Source organism: Nerophis lumbriciformis, linkage group LG04 (assembly GCF_033978685.3).
Source record: "Nerophis lumbriciformis linkage group LG04, RoL_Nlum_v2.1, whole genome shotgun sequence".
In the NCBI taxonomy this organism is placed as follows: domain Eukaryota; kingdom Metazoa; phylum Chordata; class Actinopteri; order Syngnathiformes; family Syngnathidae; genus Nerophis; species Nerophis lumbriciformis.
In genome coordinates this window covers 57,880,001-57,904,850 of record NC_084551.2, presented here as the reverse complement: position 1 = coordinate 57,904,850, position 24,850 = coordinate 57,880,001, and the positions used below count along the sequence as shown (strand labels likewise).

Here is a 24,850-nt window from a genome sequence, read left to right as displayed (position 1 = left end):
GTACACAAACTGCTGCACCTCCAGTCACCAGTCGGTAAAGCTGCTCAAGTGTGCGGATGACACCACCCTCATCGGGCTCATCTCGGATGGCGATGAGTCCGCCTACAGGAGAGAGGTGGACCGGCTGGCGTCCTGGTGCAGCCTCAACAACCTGGAGCTGAACGCCCAGAAAACAGTGGAGATGATCATGGACTTCAGGAAAGTCACAGCCCCACCACCCCCCCTCACCCTGATGGACTCTCCCACCCCCGTCTCCATTGTGGACTCCTTCCGTTTCTTGGGCACCACCATCATCCAAGACCTCAAGTGGGAGCCAACCATCAGCTCCCTCATCAAGAAGGCCCAGCAGAGGATGTACTTCCTGCGGTAGCTGAGGAAACTTAAGGTGCCGAATAAGATGCTGGTGCAGTTTTACTCAGCTATCATGGAGTCCATCCTCACCTCCTCCATCACCGTGTGGTTCCTCGGCGCCACAGTCCGGGACAAGCATGGACTGCAGCGCATGGTACGTGCTGCTGAGAAGGTGATTGGCTGCAAGCTCCCATCCCTCCAGGACCTGTTCTCCTCCAGGACCAGGAGGCGTGTGGGTCGGATCACAGCTGACTCTTCTCACCCTGGCCACAAACTATTCTCCCTTCTCCCCTCAGACTACGGTCCATCCAGACCCACACCTCCCGCCACCAAAACAGTTGTTTCCCCTCGGCCATCAGGCACATGAACAATAACAAGATCTGATAGCTCAGTTACAGCTCATGTTATTACCTATTCTGTGTTATATGTCTTTTATGTTGCACCATTGCACCAAGAAACAATCCTAGTTTGTGAACCCGTTCTCAAACAATGGCAATAAAAACTCTTGTGATTTTGATTGTGATATGATCATATAACACATACATGTGAAAGTGCCCCCACTAAGATGGCCGCCGGCAAGGCACGTTGCTGAGCATGGCCGCCACGTGCCGACATCCAGTTTGATCTTGGCCTGAAGTGATGGTAAGTTTTTTTTAAACAGTACAAATAGTGACCAGAAGAGGAAGCGTGAATGAGCAACAACATGATATAAGAGAGATGTTTTAAGGAACAGTCCAGTAACAAAGCTAGCATGTAGAAGCCGGAAATACTAGCATGTATAAACCGGAAGTACCTCCACGGCAACCCGGAAGCTCATGTAAAAAAGAAAAAGCTTGTAAATGAATCTGTCGTTTTGTTATTGATACTTGTTTTTTTTCACGCCCTGTCGCATGATCAATGTTGTGCACTTGAAGACATATCCTGGTGACTAACTTTACTGAGAGCGACAACGATCGTATTGTTCGCTCATGCTAATGCTAATGCTAAGGCGGTCTTCATAGTTACAATTCTCCACAAAGGTAAGTCAATATAACTACAACCTTTCATCATGCAACCTGCCTTATTACACGCTTTATCTCAAAGTGGGATGTTTAAAGCAGTTTGTGGAATAAAGTCAATGAAAGGGACAAGCGGTAGGAAATGAAAGGATGGAAATCATGTTATTTGTCTTCTTCTGTTAAACACACAATCACAACATTTTGTAGGCATTTAGTTATTTATGGACTGATTGTGTGCCGAAAAGAACATTATACACATTGATTGATTGATTGATTGAAACTTTTATTAGTAGATTGCACAGTACAGTACATATTCCCTACAATTGACCACTAAATGGTAACACCCCAATAAACTTGTTTAAGTCGGGGTCCACGTTCATCAATTCATGGTAAACAAATAACACAAATACAAATAGACAGAGTAGACATTGAAAGGGTCAAATAAACTCGATTTTTGGGAGTATTAAAAGATGATAAAATGAACTGTGAATCTCATGTAAAAAAAATATACAACTTAAAGTATCAAGAAACGGTTAAATGGGTTATACTTGTAATAGCTTTTCTACCATTTAAGGTACCCAAAACGCTTTGACACTATTTCCACATTCACCCATTCACACACACATTCACACACTAATGGCAGGAGCTGCCATGCAAGGCCCTAACCACCACCCATCAGGAGCAAGGGTGAAGTATCTTGCTCAAGGACACAACAGATGTGACGAGGTTGGTAGAAGGTGGGGATCGAACCAGGAACCCTCAGGTTGCTGGCACGGCTTCTCTCCCAACAGTGCCACGCCGTCCCCAATATAAAAATGAATAATGAACAATGCAAAATACGTCCTGGGCCAAAAATGTCTTCATATTCTCTACTGCTCACTAGGGTTACATATCTGATTTATTGTCACTAAACATGCAAAATGGTTTCCTTGGCTCGTTAGTGCATGTGTGCTGATTTTATAAATAATGTAGACTTGACTGCACATGTAATACATCACCATGTTATAATTCTATGAGTGTTGGCTTTCAGCAACACATTCACTCTTTAATAATAGAATAGAATAGAATAGAAAGTACTTTACTGATCCCTGGGGGAAATTCAGCACCACAGTTCGCTCACAATAGACAATAAACACTTAGGTATTTTTACATGTGAATAACATAAATACAGTCTATTATACAGCATTATTCACATGTCAATAACATAAATACAGTCTATTATACAGCATTATTCACATGTGAATAATATAGTCTATTATACAGCATTATTCACATGTGAATAATATAAATACAGTCTATTATACAGTATTATTCACATGTGAATAACATAAATACAGTCTATTATACAGTATTATTCACATGTGAATAACATAAATACAGTCTATTATACAGTATTATTCACATGTGAATAACATAAATACAGTCTATTATACAGCATTATTCACATGTGAACAATATAAATACAGTCTATTATACAGCATTATTCACATGTGAATAATATAAATTCAGTCTATCATACAGTATTATTCACATGTGAATAATATAAATACAGTCTATTATACAGCATTATTCACATGTGAATAATATAAATACAGTCTATTATACAGCATTATTCACATGTGAATAATATAAATACAGTCTATTATACAGCATTATTCACATGTGAATAATATAAATGCAGTCTATTATACAGCATTATTCACATGTGAATAATATAAATACAGTCTATTATACAGCATTATTCACATGTGAATAATATAAATACAGTCTATTATACAGCATTATTCACATGTGAATAATATAAATACAGTCTATTATACAGCATTATTCACATGTGAATAATATAAATTCAGTCTATTATACAGCATTATTCACATGTGAATAATATAAATACAGTCTATTGTACAGCATTATTCACATGTGAATAATATAAATACAGTCTATTATACAGCATTATTCACATGTGAATAATATAAATACAGTCTATTATACAGCATTATTCACATGTGAATAATATAAATACAGTCTATTATACAGCATTATTCACATGTGAATAATACAAATTCAGTCTATCATACAGCATTATTCACATGTGAATAACATAAATACAGTCTATTATACATAATGTTCCCAGGGCTCTACCAGGGAGGCAGGTTTTAAAGATAATGTACATGTCATTGTACATCTAAAGTATATCAAAATAAATGGTGTAATGCTGCGCCAAGTCAGGTATTGCTGCTTTTTTCAGGCTTCTGATTGGACAAAAAGTGCATAACAGCAAGTGTGTGTGTAGACATAGACACTTTTGAAACTAGACTTGTGTGGATGGACATTGTTTTAACCCCAATTATGTCTTTTTGTTCGTGTGGACTACCTAATCCACTTTTTATGTTTGATATAATGAGATCTGTTCTTGTTTTATTTTTGATACTATGAATATAGTTTTACTTTAACCTTCTAATGAAATATACATTTTGAACTAATTGTATATATATACAGTATATGTGTTTTCATCTCAAACATGTTGTGATGGCAAAATGAACACTGATGACTATTTTGCATGCAAAGAATGCAATGAACTGTATTGCATTCTTGAAATGTAAAACTGTTGTCGCCATTATTAAGTGGTGTGTCTTTTTACATTGTTTATGTATTGTTGGCAGGTTGAAAACAGCTCAGCAGATTTGCGTGGAGAAAACACCATTTAAACGGCACTGTATAATAATCATCAAAAACACACGAGAGACATGAACTTGGTTTATGCGGACACAGCACACAGCACATAGGGCTGTGAGCGCACCTGTTTGGATTAGCACACACAAATTGGCACAATCAACCACGTACGCATTTCAGCTGTGTGTGTCAGCCTTCAATAATGAAAACAGGCGTTTAGGAAATAAAAGACAATTAGGCCAAACGCAACAATTGAGGGCACATCTTAACATGGAAAATTAAACCTTAATTAAGCAAAAATATTGCTCTGGCCCGGCTGCACCAAATGATAATATAAATCCATTTAATAAAGTCAAAATAGAAATAAGGCAACAGGAGAAGTATCCCCCACTTCTCTTTTGTAAAGTCAATGTGTACAGCAGATACAGTATGGCCATCTACTTCTACTACATGATTGTCTGACAAGCTGCACAGGACCAAAAAAATAATATTTAAAAACTTTTTTTTTAAAGTAAAAATAAGATTTTTTTTGATTAATCGATGGGGATATTTGATAGAATACTTGATTATTAAATATTGGATAGCTGCAGCTCTATATGAAATTGTGTGATGTAAGTGTGTTCATGTTCCAAATAAACTAAAGAAAGAAAGAAAATGATATACATTTGATAATATTTTGACATTTAAAAAAGACTGCAAATGACTAAGTGTATACTCGTCAGGTGTGCGAAATAAATGTCTCCAAGTCAGCACAAGTTGAGTGTTTTGTACACCTGAATAATGAAGGTTTGTGTGTCCTAGCATGGCCATGAAGTCCGGGGAAGAACGTCTGAAGGAGATGGAGGCCGAGATGGCTCTGTGAGTACCACCCTTCTTAACTTTATGTGTTCTTGTATTTCTAGCTTTCTTGAGACATGAAGAAGGAAAAGTATCTCCCATATGAGGAGGTGTGAACAAGTGATGACATAAATCATGGTTCCAATAACATTGTACCTAATAGAGAGCCAAATACTAGAGTCTGTGAACATTGCTCCAAAGTCAGATATTTAGTTTATTTAATGTGCATAGAAAAGTAAACATTGACAGGTGCAAAGGCAGCAATATATGATCAAACAAGATGGCAGCTAAAGAAGGACTTCCCTGTTCATCCCTGCCAGGTGAACATCTGATTTGACCACTTCCTGTGCTGACGTAAGACAAGCCATATGTGAGCATAGGATGAACTAATACACTATGTGAGCATAGGATGAACGCTACTAAGACTATAGTGGACATTAACACTTAGCTTCTACAGCTGGGTTGCCCAAAGTGTGGCACAGGGGCCATCTGTGGTCCCTGACTCCTTTGCTATCTGTGGTCCCTGACTCCTTTGTCATCTGTGGTCCCTGACTCCTTTGTCATCTGTGGTCCCTGACTCCTTTGTCATCTGTGGTCCCTGACTCCTTTGTCACCTGTGGTCCCTGACTCCTTTGTCATCTGTGGTCCCTGACTCCTTTGTCATCTGTGGTCCCTGACTCCTTTGTCATCTGTGGTCCCTGACTCCTTTGTCATCTGTGGTCCCTGACTCCTTTGTCATCTGTGGTCCCTGACTCCTTTGTCATCGGCCGTAAGCACATTACAAAACCAAAAATAGAGATCTCAATTGCACCCCTGCTGGTCAACATGAGGGTGGTCCCAAAAAGGAGGGATTTTTCACATTGACTGTGTCGGTTTTAAAAGTGCTCTACCTCTGGTCAACATATGAAATAACAAGTGTGTGTAGTAAATTGAAATGCGCCCCCTTTGGCCAAAATTAATACAACTAATAAATAAATATGTAAATAGAGACATACTGTAATAACTTGAAGTAAATAATGAAGATTAAAAACCAATTACAAACAAAAAATTCTATATACAATTTTTTTACTAAAAGCTTACCTTTTTTATATTTGTATAGTATGTATATATTATTAATATTGTAAATAACAGAAAGAAACAACTCTTTTGTGTGAATGAGTGTAAATGGGGGAGGGAGGTTTTTGGGTTGGTGCACTAATTGTAAGTGTATCTTGTGTTTTTTATGTTGATTTAATTAAAAAAATACTGTATATATATATATATATATATTTTTTTTTTTTTAATTACTTGTGCGGCCCCGTGGGTTGGGGACCACTGCTTTAAAGTATCAATCAATCAGTCAATCAATCAATGTTTATTTATATAGCCCTAAATCACAAGTGTCTCAAAGGGCTGCACAAGCCACAACGACATCCTCGGTACAGAGCCCACATAAGGGCAAGGAAAAACTCACCCCAGTGGTAGAGTACTCCTCTAAAGTACTCCTTATTATTCATCACAACTTGGATGATCATCTATTTACTCATGTATTTATTCACACTTGTTGACTTATATTCATGTATTTATTCACACTTGTTGACTTATATTCATGTATTTATTCACACTTGTTGACTAATATTCATGTATTTATTCACACTTGTTGACTTATATTCATATATTTATTCACACTTGTTGACTTATATTCATGTATTTATTCACACTTGTTGACTTATATTCATGTATTTATTCACACTTGTTGACTAATATTCATGTATTTATTCACACTTGTTGACTTATATTCATGTATTTATTCACACTTGTTGACTTATATTCATATATTTATTCACACTTGTTGACTTATATTCATGTATTTATTCACACTTGTTGACTTACAGGTAAAAGCCAGTAAATTAGAATATTTTGAAAAACTTGATTTATTTCAGTAATTGCATTCAAAAGGTGTAACTTGTACATTATATTTATTCATTGCACACAGACTGATGCATTCAAATGTTTATTTCATTTAATTTTGATGATTTGAAGTGGCAACAAATGAAAATCCAAAATTCCGTGTGTCACAAAATTAGAATATTACTTAAGGCTAATACAAAAAAGGGATTTTTAGAAATGTTGGCCAACTGAAAAGTATGAAAATTAAAAATATGAGCATGTACAATACTCAATACTTGGTTGGAGCTCCTTTTGCCTCAATTACTGCGTTAATGCGGCGTGGCATGGAGTCGATGAGTTTCTGGCACTGCTCAGGTGTTATGAGAGCCCAGGTTGCTCTGATAGTGGCCTTCAACTCTTCTGCGTTTTTGGGTCTGGCATTCTGCATCTTCCTTTTCACAATACCCCACAGATTTTCTATGGGGCTAAGGTCAGGGGAGTTGGCGGGCCAATTTAGAACAGAAATACCATGGTCCGTAAACCAGGCACGGGTAGATTTTGCGCTGTGTGCAGGCGCCAAGTCCTGTTGGAACTTGAAATCTCCATCTCCATAGAGCAGGTCAGCAGCAGGAAGCATGAAGTGCTCTAAAACTTGCTGGTAGACGGCTGCGTTGACCCTGGATCTCAGGAAACAGAGTGGACCGACACCAGCAGATGACATGGCACCCCAAACCATCACTCAACCATGCAAATTTTGCATTTCCTTTGGAAATCGAGGTCCCAGAGTCTGGAGGAAGACAGGAGAGGCACAGGATCCACGTTGCCTGAAGTCTAGTGTAAAGTTTCCACCATCAGTGATGGTTTGGGGTGCCATGTCATCTGCTGGTGTCGGTCCACTCTGTTTCCTGAGATCCAGGGTCAACGCAGCCGTCTACCAGCAAGTTTTAGAGCACTTCATGCTTCCTGCTGCTGACCTGCTCTATGGAGATGGAGATTTCAAGTTCCAACAGGACTTGGCGCCTGCACACAGCGCAAAATCTACCCGTGCCTGGTTTACGGACCATGGTATTTCTGTTCTAAATTGGCCCGCCAACTCCCCTGACCTTAGCCCCATAGAAAATCTGTGGGGTATTGTGAAAAGGAAGATGCAGAATGCCAGACCCAAAAACGCAGAAGAGTTGAAGGCCACTATCAGAGCAACCTGGGCTCTCATAACACCTGAGCAGTGCCAAAAACTCATCGACTCCATGCCACGCCGCATTAACGCAGTAATTGAGGCAAAAGGAGCTCCAACCAAGTATTGAGTATTGTACATGCTCATATTTTTCATTTTCATACTTTTCAGTTGGCCAACATTTCTAAAAATCCCTTTTTTGTATTAGCCTTACACAATATTCTAATTTTGTGACACACGGAATTTTGGATTTTCATTTGTTGCCACTTCAAATCATCAAAATTAAATGAAATAAACATTTGAATGCATCAGTCTGTGTGCAATGAATAAATATAATGTACAAGTTACACCTTTTGAATGCAATTACTGAAATAAATCAAGTTTTTCAAAATATTCTAATTTACTGGCTTTTACCTGTTTATTCATGTATTTATTCACACTTGTTGACTTACCGTATATTCATGTATTTATTCACACTTGTTGACTTACATTTATGTATTTATTCACACTTGTTGACTTATATTCATGTATTTATTCACACTTGTTGACTTATATTCATGTATTTATTCACACTTGTTGACTTATATTCATATATTTATTCACACTTGTTGACTTATATTCATGTATTTATTCACACTTGTTGACTTATATTCATGTATTTATTCACACTTGTTGACTTATATTCATGTATTTATTCACACTTGTTGACTTATATTCATGTATTTATTCACACTTGTTGACTAATATTCATATATTTATTCACACTTGTTGACTTATATTCATGTATTTATTCACACTTGTTGACTTATATTCATGTATTAATTCACACTTGTTGACTTATATTCATGTATTTATTCACACTTGTTGACTTACATTTATGTATTTATTCACACTTGTTGACTTATATTCATGTATTTATTCACACTTGTTGACTTATATTCATGTATTTATTCACACTTGTTGACTTATATTCATATATTTATTCACACTTGTTGACTTATATTCATGTATTTATTCACACTTGTTGACTTATATTCATGTATTTATTCACACTTGTTGACTTATATTCATGTATTTATTCACACTTGTTGACTTATATTCATGTATTTATTCACACTTGTTGACTTATATTCATGTATTTATTCACAGTTGTGTTACAAAGAAATGGGAAAGAAGTGCTATGATAGGAAAAGGGGGAGAATTAAATAATCTGTGCTTCTTCCTACTCCTTTTCAAATGAAAGAAGTGTGATGTCTGCATGTTCCTAATGAAGTGACCACGCCTGCAGGTTTGAGCAGGAGGTGCTTGGAGGAACAGGTCCAAATGCAGGAGGTGGAGCCGTGGTGGAGGCGCTCCCCGTGGCTTTGGCGGTCATCCGACCAATTATTGGCACGGGCACCTACAGCCGGGTAGGTTACACAAGTCTTTATGACACGCTGAGAGCCCTCCAGACTATTTGGGGTGTTATTGACGAGGCAGGAGTCAAAGATAAGCTTTACTTGACATGACAAACAGAAACTGTCGCCATGGAAACCAAAGGCATGGCCACAGCGTCATAGACAAGTATTGTAGTGTACTTCGTACAGGTAGGACTCAATCCATGACTTTGTGGTATGTTTCCAAAACAAAAGACAAATGTAAAATGTTTAGTGAACATTGACACAAACTTAACTCACACAAAACAAAAGAGAAATGTTCAAGTGTGTAAAATGTTAACGCTCATATTGTTAGGACAACACCTATTTAGAGGTGTGAACAAGCAGTGTGACTCAACAAACACGTGTCTTTCAACTCTGACTTTATGACAAGCGGTGTCCTCCACAGTGGACATGTCAACTTTGAATCATGACAAACTGCCTTCAGACAGACAGGTGGTGCAAACAAGGGTGGATGGATTGAGGCCGGCTGCTATTTCCCACCTTCAACTTTGATTTTGGTCATTTCCACCTTGGTGATGAAAGGCAGACTTTCTCACCTATGTTTGTTGTTCAAACACAATTGTTATCTACTACGAGTTCGCTTCCTACTTAGCTCCACCCTGCTGGCAGAGGATTCTGGGGGATGCACTTTATTTATAGACACGGACATTGCCAGAAAAACAACTACACTGGACAAGGTTTTGTTTGCTAATGTGACACGTCAGGGTTTTATTGAAAGCAAACTATTTATACCAGTGTTGCATGCCTATTATTTATGATTGATTATTGATTATTGATTATTTAGCCCTGTGTGAAATGTTTACACATCCAATCCCATGTGCATGATTACAATCCCAACACAACCACTTGTACTTGTACACTGTTAGTAGGCATATTTGTGATGGAAACACCTGAGGGGGCGTGTCTACAGGGGGGCGTGGTCAGTATGACATCATATATACCGGTATATGATCTGTGTGTGTATATATATATATATATATATATATATATATTGCTCAAAAAAATGAAAGGAACACTTTGAAAACACATCAGATTTCAATGGTGAAAAACAAAATGTGTGATATCTACACTGATATGGACAGTTCAGTGTCTCAGGAACAAAAGGATGCCACATCTTTTGATGGAAATACAAGTTTTCAGCCTACAGAGGGCTCAGTATATAGACACCGCAAAAATCAAAGTGAAAAAATGATGTGGCAGGCTCGTCCATTTTGCCTTTATTCAATTTCTGCAACTGAAAATTCTTGTCAATATCTTGTGTGGCCCCCACGTGCTTGTATGCATGCTTGACAACGTGGCGGCATGCTCCTAATGAGACCACGGATGCTGTCTTGTGGGATGTCCTCCCGGATCTGTCTAAGGGCATCAGTGAGCTCCTGTAAAGTCTGAGGAGCAACATTATGTCCCAGAGGTGTTCTATGGGGTTTAGATCAGGTGATGGTGAGGGCCATTCAATTGTGTCAATTCCTTCATCCTCCAGATACTGTCTGCATACTCTTGCCACATGAGGCCGGGCATTGTCGTGGACCAGGAGGAACCCAGGACCTACTGTACCAGCGTAGGGTCTGACCATGGGTGCAAGGATTTCATCCCGATACCTAATGGCAGTCAGACTGGTGTTCTCTAGCCTGTAGAGGTCTGTTGGTCCCTCCATGGAAATGCCTCCTCAGACCATCACTGACCCACCAGCGAACGGGTCATGCTGAATGATGTTGCAGGCAGCATAGCGCTCTCCTTGGCTTCTCCAGACCCTTTCACGTCTATCACAGGTGCTCAGGGTCAACCTGCTCTCATCTGTGAAAAGCACAGGGCGTCAGTGGCGGACTTGCCAATTCTGGTGTTCTATGGCAAATGCCAATGGAGCTCCACGGTTGTGAGCAGTGAGCACAGGGCACACTACAGGACGTGGTGCCCTGAGGCCACCCTGGTGAAGTCTGTTTGGGCAGAGACATTCACACCAGTAGCCTGCTGGAGGTCATTCAACCTGTTCTTCCTTGCACAAAGCAGCAGATATGGGTCCTGCTGATGGGATGAGGAGCGTCTCCGGCCCTGTCCAGCTCTCCTAGACTAACTGCCTGTCTCCTGGAATCTCCTTCATGCTCTGGAGATTGTACTGGGAGACACATCACATCTTCTTGCAACAGCACGCATGGATGTGCCATCCTGGAGGAGTAGGACAATCTGCACAACTTCAGGAGGGTTAAGAAATGGCCTCATGCTCCCAGTGGTGATAATGACTCGAGCTAAAGCCAACACTTGTGGAAAAACAGTTAAAAAGATCAAGAGGGAGGAACTTGAAATGGCCTCCACCTGCAAAAGCAGTCCTGTTTTGGGGGCCATCTCGTTGTTGGCCCTCTAGTGCACCTGTTGTTAATTCCATCAACACCAATGCAGCTGAAACTGATGAACAGCCCCCTCTGCCACGTACCTGACCAAAACCTTATCAGAAAAGTGCAATTGTATTCATGCCATACCCTGATTAAAAAACTGTTCCTTTAATTTTTTTGAGCAGCATATATATACACACAAATATATATATATATATATATATATATATATATATATATATATATATATATATATGTATGTGTGGGGAAAAAATCACAAGACTATTTCATCTCTACAGGCCTGTTTCATGAGGGGGGTACCCTCAATCGTGACGATTGAGGGTACCCCCCTCATGAAACAGGCCTGTAGAGATGAAATAGTCTTGTGATTTTTTCCCCACACATACATATATTGCGCTCTACTACGGTATCGAGCACTATTTTTTGGATAACCTTATTAAGACATATATATATATATATATATATATATATATATATATATATATATATATATATATATATACACACACAAATATATATATATATATATATATATATATATATATATATATATATATATATATATATAGAGCTTCCTTGTGTGTTGTAGTGACATGTAGGAAAGAATAGTCATGTTGTAGTGACATGTAGGAAAGAATAGTCATGTTGTAGTGACATGTAGGAAAGAATAGTCATGTAGTGACATGTAGGAAAGAACAGTCATGTTGTAGTGACATGTAGGAAAGAATAGTCATGTTGTAGTGACATGTAGGAAAGAACAGTCATGTTGTAGTGACATGTAGGAAAGAATAGTCATGTTGTAGTGACATGTAGGAAAGAATAGTCATGTTGTAGTGACATGTAGGAAAGAATAGTCATGCGTAGACTTGAACAACAATCACATGTCATTCCCACTTTCAGGTTCAGCAGACACTTGATGCCAGGGCAGCTTTTGTTGGACCTCCACCTACCACCTTTGTTGCAGCAGGTGACCTTCTCATCTTTCACTTTCACTTTCCCACATCATGTACTAACTGTGTGTGTGGGCTCCAGTCCCTCCAGTGAGCACCCCCCCTCCTCCATTGATGAGACCGGCCTTCGTTCCACACATCCTGCAGCGGCCAGGTGAGGACATGTTCATGGCGTCTGACATCCAACTGATACTGGCTGTGATACAGGTGCTCAGAGGATCCACATCATGCGTGCACCTCCTGTGGCTCCTCCCATGCCCCGGCCTCCTCCACCCCCGCCCATGATGATGCCGCCTTCCCTGCAGGGCCAAAGCCCTCCCAGTGTCTCCTCGCCAGTCCAGCACATGACTGCTGCACCTGTGGTCAGTCTGTGACTTCTTAGCAACCTTCCCTTTGGTCTGACTACCATGTGTCCAGGTGAGCGACATGATGGCCATGGTCCCTGCCCCGCCCACAAGACCGGGAGTCCCGCCTTCCATGAAGTCGGCTGCGACCATCTTCCAGGCTGCGCCCACGGTTTACTCCGCCCCTCCCGTCACCGTCGGACCCCCCAAAAATGATGCCCTTGCTCAGCGGCAAGCCAGAATGGTAGCACCTGTTAATTGTGACATCATCACTACTGTCCATTTCCTTCCACATGTACTCTAACACCTGACCATCGAGGCACACTAGCCTTTGCTAACTACTAGTTTGCTAGCTATTAACAGTGTCAACTACCGCCTGCTAACCAGCGTGTAACGACTAGTTAGCTAGCTATTAACAATGTAAACTACCGCTTGCTAACCAGCGTGTAAGGACTAGTTAGCTAGCTATTAACAATGTAAACTACCGCTTGCTAACCAGCGTGTAACGACTAGTTAGCTAGCTATTAACAGTGTCAACCACCGCCTGCTAACCAGCGTGTAACGACTAGTTAGCTAGCTATTAACAGTGTCAACTACCGCCTGCTAACCAGCGTGTAACGACTAGTTAGCTAACTATTAACAATGTCAACTACCGCCTGCTAACCAGCGTGTAAGGACTAGTTTGCTAGCTATTAACAGTGTCAACTACCGCCTGCTAACCAGCGTGTAACGACTAGTTAGCTAGCTATTAACAATGTCAACTACTGCCTGCTAACCAGCGTGTAACGACTAGTTAGCTAGCTATTAACAATGTCAACTACCGCTTGCTAACCAGCGTGTAAGGACTAGTTAGCTAGCTATTAACAATGTCAACTACCGTTCGCTAATGAACGTTTAACGACTAGTTATCTAGCTATTAACAGTGTCAACTACCGTTCTAACAAGCGTGTAACGACTAGTTATCTAGCTACTAACAGTATCAACTACCGTTCACTAACGAGCGTGTAAGGACTAGTTATCTAGCTAATAACAGTGCCTTGACCTGGTAGTAAAGATGTGTGTGTGTTGTCAGGAGGAGCTGGCTGCTCGTGTTGCCGAGCAACAGGCTGCAGTGATGGCAGCAGGTCTGCTGGACAGGAGGGAGAGTGAGGACAACACTGCAGTCATTGGACCCAGCATGCCAGAGCGGGAAGTACGCAAAGAGGTAGTCTTCATACTCATGATATCAATCACACATGTATCCCCTGTGCCCTTGCGGATATCAATCAGACATGTATCGCCTGTTCCCATGAAGATATCAATCAGACATGTATCGCATGTTCCCATGCAGGGATCAATCAGACATGTATCGCCTGTTCCCATGTGAATATCAACCAGATATGTATCGCCTGGTCCCATGTGGATATCAACCAGATATGTATCGCCTGTTCCCATGTGGATATCAACCAGATATGTATCGGCTGTTCCCATGTGGATATCAATCAGACATGCATCGCCTGTTCCCGTGTGGATATCAAACAGACATGTATTGCCTGGTCCCATGTGGATATCAATCAGACATGCATCGCCTGTTCCCGTGTGGATATCAAACAGACATGTATTGCCTGGTCCCATGTGGATATCAATCAGACATGTATCGCCTGGTCTCATGTGGATATCAACCAGATATGTATCGGCTGTTCCCATGCGGATATCAATCAGACATGTATCGCCTGTTCCCATGTGGATATCAACCAGACATGTATTGCCTGGTCCCATGTGGATATCAACCAGATATGTATCGGCTGTTCCCATGTGGATATCAACCAGACATGTATTGCCTGGTCCCATGTAGATATCAATGTATTCATGTATCGGCTGTTTCTATGTGGGTATCAACCAGACATGTATTGCCTGGTCCCATGTGGATATCAATCAGACATCAACAAAGTGTATTTGAAAGTATCCAGTAACAATGTTGGCATGGTTCAACTTACTAGCAAAACACTTCAACTTATAGTTTATTCCAGAGGGATGATAGTGAATATGATTTTGATAACTCCCATTGACTCATTTCACTCCATCAAACCTTTTTAGGTATCGATCCTGCTGATAACGTTGAGCTGAGTCTGATTAGCTGTTAGCATACATGAGCTCCATCAAACATGTCTGCTAGAAGAACAAGATGGTGATATCAATGGAGATGGGATGATTGATGTGATACGGCATGGGATGATTGATGTTGTTGCTCCTGCAGCCTGTGGAAAGTTCCAGTGAGGAGAAGAAGGCCAACAAGTCCAAGTCTGACAAGGTCAGAAAGTGCATTCGAACAGCAGCAGGAAGCTCTTGGGAGGACCCCAGTCTGTTGGAGTGGGAGACAGGTAGGAGCGTCAGTAGGAAGTAGTACTACCTTCTCTTTACTCTACTTGTACTGTGAAGAAGTCACCTTACTTGTTGCCATGGTTACATGACGGCAAACATGGAAGTTGTTATCATAGCTTTTATCACCCAAAAATAGAACCAATGTGAATATTTGTATGTCATTTGTTATTGGAAGTCAGGTGCTCTGTGTAACATTTATTATTGATTTATATCATATTCATTATGGACATGAGTTGTTATGTAGTAAATAATGAAATGTTATTGGACCAGATGTGGCAGGAAGTCAGGTGCTCTGTGTAACATTTATTATTGATTTATATCATATTCATTATGGACATGAGTTGTTATGTAGTAAATAATGAAATGTTATTGGACCAGATGTGGCAGGAAGTCAGGTGCTCTGTGTAACATGTATTTGGTGTGTAATTATGAGTTGTTGTGCAGTAATTGATGAAATGTTATTGGAGCAAATAAAGTCCCACATGTTATTAGTTGTAGTTATACAGTCCTGCACTTGAGTTCCTACCTCTTGTTTCCATACATCCAAATAAGGAACAGACTTGAGTTGAAAATGAAGCCTTTTAGTTTTTTAAATAGAGTAGAGGTGACTTTTGTACACTATTTCTTTGCTCTCTGCATTTGTCTCCTCACTTGCTGCAGAGAATCAACAGCGTGACAGTTGATACTGATCCATAATTGGCTGTTTAGTGTGTGTGCTCACTAACCACTTCCTGTTTTGTTCATGCAACCAACCATGCTTTATTCTTCCCACCAAAACACATTTCTTATTGATATGGATGACATGTCTATGGTCAAATATATTGATAAGTCTATGGTCATATATATTGATATGTCTATGGTCATATATATTGATAAGTCTATGGTCATATATATTGATATGTCTATGGTCATACATATTGATATGTCTATTGTCAAATATATTGATAAGTCTATGGTCATATATATTGATAAGTCTATGGTCATATATATTGATAAGTCTATGGTCATATATATTGATATGTCTATGGTCATATATATTGATAAGTCTATGGTCATATATATTGATAAGTCTATGGTCATATATATTGATAAGTCTATGGTCATATATATTGATAAGTCTATGGTCATATATATTGATAAGTCTATGGTCATATATATTGATAAGTCTATGGTCATATATATTGATATCTGTATCGTCATTGCATGTCTGCATTGCAGATGATTTCCGTATCTTCTGCGGGGATCTTGGTAACGAGGTCAATGACGACATCCTGGCCAGAGCTTTCAGCAGGTATCCATCGTTCCTCAAAGCCAAGGTGGGTTTGTGTTGACATTGTGTCATCCATCATGTTGATGACAAGACACATCTTACTCCTAACCTCATGTTTATGTTGACATTGTGCCATCCATCCATCATGTTGATGACAAGACACATCTTACTCCTAACCTCATGTTTGTGTTGACATTGTGTCATCCATCATGTTGATGACAAGACACATCTTACTCCTAACCTCATGTTTATGTTGACATAGTGCCATCCATCATGTTGATGACAAGACACATCTTACTCCTAACCTCATGTTTATGTTGACATTGTGCCATCCATCATGTTGATGACCAGATATAATAACACACATAAACACACATCACATAATATCGTAACGTAATATCACATTACACGCCCGTCACATCATTGTTATACGCCCGTCACATGACGGTCACATGACCGTAATATCACATCACACATCTGTCACATGACTGTCACACACCCGTCACAAGACTGTCACATGACCGTATTATCACATCGCACATCTGTCACATGACTGTCACACACCCGTCACAAGACTGTCACATGACAGTCACATGAGCGTCACATGACAGTCACAACATCGTTACATGACTGTCACACATTTGTCACATGACCGTAATATCACATCACACGTCTGTCACATGACTGTCACACACCCGTCACATGACAGTCACATGACTGCCACATGAGCGTCACAACCCCGTCACAGAACTGTCATATGACAGTCACATGAGCGTCACATGACAGTCACAACATCATTACATGACTGTCACATGACTGTCACACATTTGTCACATGACCGTAATATCACATCACACGTCTGTCACATGACTGTCACACACCCGTCACAACATCGTTACATGACTGTCACATGACTGTCACACACCGTCACAAGACTGTCACATGACAGTCACATGAGTGCCACATGAGCGTCACACCCCCGTCACAAGACTGTCACATGAGCGTCACATGACAGCCACATGAATGTCACATGACTGTCACATGGCAGTCACATGAGTGCCACATGAGCGTCACACCCCTGTCACAAGACTGTTACATGACAGTCACATGAGCGTCACATGACAGCCACATGAGCGTCACATGACAGTCACATGAGTGCCACATGAGCGTCACACCCCCGTCACAAGACTGTCACATGACAGTCACATGACTGTCACACACCCGTCACAACATCGTTACATGACTGTCACATGACAGTCACATGAGTGCCACATGAGCGTCACACCCCGTCACAAGACTGTCACATGACAGTCACATGAGCGTCACTTGCCTGTCACATGAGCGTCACATGACCGTCAAATGAGCACCACATGAGCGTCACACCCCGCCACAAGACTGTCACATGACAGTCACATGAGTGCCACATGAGCGTCACACCCCCGTCACAAGACAGTCACATGAGCGTCACAAGACAGTCACATGAGCGTCACAAGACAGTCACATGAGCGTCACATGACCGTCACATGACCGTCACATGACTGTCACACACCCGTCACAACATCGTTACATGACTGTCACATGAGTGCCACAGGAGCGTCACACCCCGTCACAAGACTGTCACATGACAGTCACATGAGCGTCACACCCCGTCACAAGACTGTCACATGACAGTCACATGAGCGTCACTTGCCTGTCACATGAGCGCCACATGAGCGTCACACCCCCATCACAAGACTGTCACATGACAGTCACAAGACTGTCACATGACTGTCACATGAGTGCCACATGAGCGTCACATGACCGTCAAATGAGCACCACATGAGCACCACATGAGCGTCACACCCCGCCACAAGACAGTCACATGACAGTCACATGAGTGCCACATGACCGTCACATGACCGTCAAATGAGCACCACATGAGCGTCACACCCCGCCACAAGACTGTCACATGATAGTCACATGAGTGCCACATGACCGTCACATGACCGTCAAATGAGCACCACATGAGCGTCACACCCCGCCACAAGACTGTCACATGATAGTCACATGAGTGCCACATGAGCGTCACATGACCGTCAAATGAGCACCACATGAGCGTCACACCCCGCCACAAGACTGTCACATGATAGTCACATGAGCGTCACATGAGCGTCACATGAGCGTCACATGAGCGTCACATGACCGTCAAATGAGCACCACATGAGCGTCACACCCCGCCACAAGACTGTCACATGACAGTCACATGAGTGCCACATGAGCGTCACACCCCCGTCACATGAGCGTCACATGAGCGTCACATGCCTGTCACATGAGCGTCACACCCTTGTCACAAGACAGTCGCATGAGCGTCACATGAGCGTAACATGAGTGTCACATGACCGTCAAATGAGCACCACATGAGCGTCACACCCCGCCACAAGACAGTCACATTAGCGTCACATGACAGTCACATAAGCGCCACCTGAGCGTCACACCCCCCTCACAAGACTGTCACATGACTGTCACATGACTGTCACATGACTGTCACATGACAGTCACATGAGCGTCACATGACAGTCACATGAGCGTCACACCCCTGTCACAAGACTGTCACATGACAGTCACATGAGCGTCACATGACTGTCACATGACTGTCACATGAGCGTCACATGACAGTCACATGAGCGTCACACCCCTGTCACATGACAGTCACATGAGTGCCACATGACAGTCACAAGACAGTCACATGAGCGTCACATGAGCGTCACATGACTGTCACATGAGCGTCACACCCCCGTCAAAAGACAGTCACATTAGCGTCACATGATAGTCACATAAGCGCCACCTGAGCGTCACACCCCCCTCACAAGACTGTCACATGACTGTCACATGACAGTCACATGAGCGTCACATGACCGTCACATGACTGTCACATGACTGTCACATGAGCGTCACATGAGCGTCACACCCCTGTCACAAGACTGTCACATGACAATCACATGAGCGTCACATGACTGTCACATGACTGTCACATGAGCGTCACATGACAGTCACATGAGCGTCACACCCCTGTCACATGACAGTCACATGACAGTCACATGAGCGTCACATGAGCGTCACATGAGCGCCACATGAGCGTCACATGAGGGTGTTGCCAAGTGTCAGTGAGGAGTTGGAGGCGGGCAGCAGGAAGTGGCAATAATCAATCAATGTATTGATGACATTGTTTCAGGTGGTGAGAGACAAGCGCACAGGAAAGACCAAAGGCTACGGCTTTGTCAGCTTCAAAGATCCAAACGATTACGTGCGAGCGATGCGGGAGATGAACGGTCAGACTTTTCTACTTTTCCTATTTCACTTTCACTTCTACTTGAAGGGGAAGTGGAATGTTGCCTGTGGTTCACAATCATTACCAGCAGCTTTTCATGCATTCTAAATAGGAAATACCCATCAAATCCAATAAATAACATTGAACTTGAGTATGAACAAGTACTGATAGTCATGTTGTTATTATAAGTGCTAACAGACACACTATTTATAGCCGCGCCATGATCACTTCCTATGTGTCCATGTTGTTCATGTAGACCAGGGGTGTCAAACTCAAATACAGAGTGGGCCAAAATGTAAAACTGAACAAAGCCGTGGGCCAAGATTGAACAAATTAACCTTTTAATAGGGACCCAAACAAGTTTTGCATTGAATATATAGTGACATGCAAAATCCAGTTTCAAATAATAATAATAATAATTTAAAAATATCAATGGCATATCAAATACAATTTAAATAAAAATTGAATGCCTCTTTTCTATTTGCAGCCTTCTGAGGTAAATATCAACATTAACTTTTTCCACAGGCTAATAAATTTGAAAATAAAATAACAATGAATAAACCAACCATTCAGGACTTTAAACTGCTCAGTTTGCAACACACTGATCTAATCTGATGTGCCCAAGCCAGATACCTGACATATTTTCTTGGTTCATTGATGTCGGGGCTCAGGCTTTGAGCTGAGGCAACCTTCATTATACAACCAAGGTGTTCATCAGTCATTATACCTCGTAGTCCACCCGGACCACAGTCTTGGGGGCGTGCTTTAAAGGCACTGCTTTAACGTCGACTACGAGCTGTCGTCACGTCTGCTTTTCATCCATTCCAACAACGTGCCGGCCGATCACAAAATATGTGCGACTTCAGTACGCACACACACGTAAATGCAATGCATACTTGGCCAACAGCCATACAGGTTACACTGACGGTGCCCGTATGAATAACTTTAACACTGTTAGAAATATGCGCCACACTGTGAATCCACACCAAACAAAAATGACAAACACATTTTGGGAGAGCATCCGCACCGTAACACAACATAAACACAACATAAACACAACAGAACAAATACCCAGAATCCCATGCAGCCCTAACTCTTCCGGGCTGCAATGTACACCCCCCGCTACCACCAAATTCCCCCCCCCCCCCCCTCCGTGCTTCGGTTGAGGCGGGCGGGGTTGGGGGGGGGGTGTATATTGCAGCCCGGAAGAGTTAGGGCTGCATGGGATTCTGGGTATTTGTTCTGTTGTGTTTATGTTGTGTTACGGTGCGGATGTTCTCCCAAAATGTGTTTGTCATTCTTGTTTGGTGTGGATTCACAGTGTGGCGCATATTTGTAACAGTGTTAAAGTTATTTATACAAGCACCGTCAGTGTGATCTGTATCGCTGTTGGCCAAGTATGCTTGGCATTCACGTGTGTGTGCATGCTGAAGCCGCACATATTATGTGACTGGGCCAGCATTCGCTGGACTGGGTGAAAAGCGGACGTGACGATTATTGGGAGGGGTACTGAAATTTGAGAGTCTCCCAGAAGGGTTGGCAAGTGTGAGAATTAGCGGTGAATGCGGTGTTACTGTTATTGTGTAAATTATTTTAGAACATGTTCTGGTGGAGTCCTCAACTACAGAATGATTCGCAGGCTGAATATGACATTTTATTCATTAATAGAGAATGTTAAAACATTGTCATGCAGCAATATGAAGACTATTAACTTGTACAACATGTCATGTACAGAATATCACAAGCATTTATTCAGGCTGGGATAGGCTCCAGCCCCCCATCTCCCCAGAAGGGACAATCAGTAGAGATTGGGTGGATGGCTATTACCACACATCTTCGACAATGATAACATGATCATAACAATTCACATTTTGTGTTTTTCATGCGTGAAACTGTTACCTAAACATGGAAGTGTATCTCCTCCTCTGAATGCAAGTGCTCCTACAGCAGGAATACAAATGCTCTATTCCTACAAAATACAACATCTGGCAAGACACCAACACACAGTGAACATGTTTTACTGTCATCAAATCATGTTTGTTCTTTTTTTGTGGAGCTGTTTAGAAAAGCATAATGTTTAAAACAAACTTATTTAAAACAGATTAATTGTCCGTTCATGGTGTTAAAACATAAACATTATTCGTCTAGGGTACACTTATTATAGATGAAAAATTATATATATCTGATTAGTCACCATTCATTTTGAGTTAACTATGAACAAAATGCGATTATCGCGATCAAATATTTGAATCGTTTGACAGCCCAAGCTACTACTATACACACACATATATATATATGTATATATATATATATATATATATATATATATATATATATATATATATATATATATATATATATATATATATATATATATATATATATATATATGTATACTTACATCATGTATATATTACATGTTATTATGAATGTTACTACATGACATATATACTTACATCATGTATATATTGCATGTTATTATGAATGTTACTACATGACATATATACTTACATCATGTATATATTACATGTTATTATGAATGTTAGTACATGAAATATATACTTACATCATGTATATAAAACCTTAATGGAGGTGTTCACATGTTTTTTAAAGGGCTCCATACATTGGCTCCATTGTTAGCTGACTTTTGATTGCATTTATTTACTGTTCAGAATGCATAAAAAATAAAAAGGTTTGTTCTTGTCTTCCATAATAATTATGAATGATAGGCAACATTCCAAACAAGTGCAGTTCCCTTTTAAACTTTCACTTCTCCATCAGTTCTCTGATCCATTCTTGATCCCCATCCCTAGTGTGTGGTACTTTAGTGCAAGATTTGTGTGTGTGTGTTCGTGTTAAATGTGTGTGTTAAATGTGTGTGTGTGTGCAGGCAAGTACGTCGGCAGCCGGCCCATTAAGCTGAGGAAGAGCATGTGGAGAGATCGTAACATGGAGGTTGTACGCAAGAAGCAGAGGGAGAAGAAGAAGCTGGGACTGCGATAGTCTCCCACACATAAGTACTACTAAGTACTACATGGATCACATAAGTACTACATGGATCAACATAGTCTCCCACACATAAGTACTACATGGATCACATAAGTACTACATGGATCAACATAGTCTCCCACTCATAAGTACTACATGGATCACGTAAGTACTACATGGATCACATAAGTACTACATGGATCAACATAGTCTCCCACACATAAGTACTACATGGATCACATACGTCCTACATGGATAACATAAGTACTACATGGATCACATAAGTACTACCGGTACATGGTTCAACATAGTCTCCCACACATACTGTAAGTATTACATGGATCAACATAGTCTCCCACACATAAGTACTACATGGATCACATAAGTCCTACATGGATCACATAAGTACTACATGGATCACATAAGTACTACATGGATCACATAACTGCTACATGGATCAACATTTTTTAATAAACTGCATTCTTTTCTTGATTTCTTGATGACTTTTTTTATCTGGTCCTTTCTGAGCTGACACCTTATAGTGGTAGAGGAGTTAGCGAGTTCCAATGGTCCTAGGAGCTATGTTTTCCAGGGGCTTCTCCCAAGACAAACAGGTCCTAGGTGAGGGATCAGAAAAAGAGCAGCTCAAAGACCTTTTATGAAAAAGAAAAAACAAGGACTCTGATTTTCCTCACCCGGAGGCGAGTCACCGGGGCCCCCCTCTGGAGCCAGGTCCGGAGGTGGGGCTCGATGGCGAGCACTTGGTGGCCGGGCCTGTCCCCATGGGCACAGCTGGAAGAGGCAATGTGGGAGCGGTCAGTGTGAGCTGGGTGGCAGCCAAAGGCAGGGCACTTGCCGATCCGATCCTCGGCTACATAAGCTACACCCCCAACGAGGGGGGGTGGTGGAGCCTGAGCTGGTGGAGCCTGAGCTGGTGCATGAGGTAGAGAAGTTCCAACTAGACATAGTCGGACTCACTTCCAAGCACAGCAAGGGCTCTGGAAGCAGTTCTCTGGAGAGGGGCTGGACTCTCTTCCACTCTGGCGTTGCACGCAGTGAGAGGAAACAGGCCGGTGTGGCAATTCTTGTTGCCCCCCGGTTCAAAGCCTGCACGTTGGACTTAACCCAGTGGACGAGAGAGTGGCTTCCCTCCGCCTTCGGGTGGGACGACGGGTCCCGACTGTTGTTAGTGTTTACTAACCCTTTTTGGATTCCCTGATTTCCTTGTTCTGCTGGGTGACTTCAACGCTCATGTTGGTAACGACAGTGAAACGAGGAGAGGCGTCATTGGGAAGAATGTCCGCCCGGATCTGAACCTGAGTGTTTTGATATTGGACTTTTGTGCCCGTCACAGATTGTCCAAAACAAACACCATGTTCAAACATAAAGCTGTCCATATGTGCACTAGGCACCAGAACACCCTAGGCCACAGTTCCATAATCAACTTTGTAGTTGTGTCATCGGATTTGCGGCCTCATGTTTTGGCCACTCGAGTGAAGAGAGGGGCGGAGATTCCTACCGATCACCACCTGGTGGTGAGTTGACTCCGATGGTGGGGGAGGATACCGGACAGACCTGGCAGGCCCAAACGCATTGTGAGGGTCTGCTGGGAACGTCTACCATAGTTTCCTGTTAGAGAGTTTCATTTCCCACATCCAAAAGAACTTTGAACATGTCACGAGGGAGGCGCTGGACAATGAGTCCGAGTGGACCATGTTCCAACACCTCTATTGTCGAGGCGGCCGATCGGAGCTGTTGCCGCAAGGTGGTTGGTGCCTGTCGTGGCGGTAATCCCAGAACCCGCTGGTGTTGGTGAGGGCAAAAACTCGGACATGGGTTCGGGGAAGCCATGGAAAATGGCTTCAAAGCGATTCTGGACCACTATCCGCCACCTCAGGAGGGGGAAACAGTGCACTGTCAACACCGTGAATGGTGGGGATG

At 41.7% G+C, this 24,850-nt stretch overlaps 1 protein-coding gene across 1 annotated transcript; it reads left to right on the top strand.

Moving 5' to 3' along the window:
* Positions 1-1,128: 1,128 nt before the first annotated feature.
* On the top strand, positions 1,129-23,401 carry rbm42 (RNA binding motif protein 42). Its single transcript, XM_061958322.2, has 12 exons — positions 1,129-1,370; positions 4,824-4,880; positions 9,191-9,311; positions 12,590-12,656; positions 12,722-12,793; positions 12,847-13,001; positions 13,057-13,227; positions 14,056-14,187; positions 15,220-15,343; positions 16,563-16,660; positions 19,826-19,922; positions 22,812-23,401. Exons 2-12 carry the CDS (start codon positions 4,825-4,827, stop codon positions 22,922-22,924), a joined length of 1,206 nt encoding a protein of 401 aa, XP_061814306.1. The 5' UTR covers positions 1,129-1,370; position 4,824; the 3' UTR covers positions 22,925-23,401.
* The last annotated feature ends 1,449 nt before the right edge of the window (positions 23,402-24,850 follow it).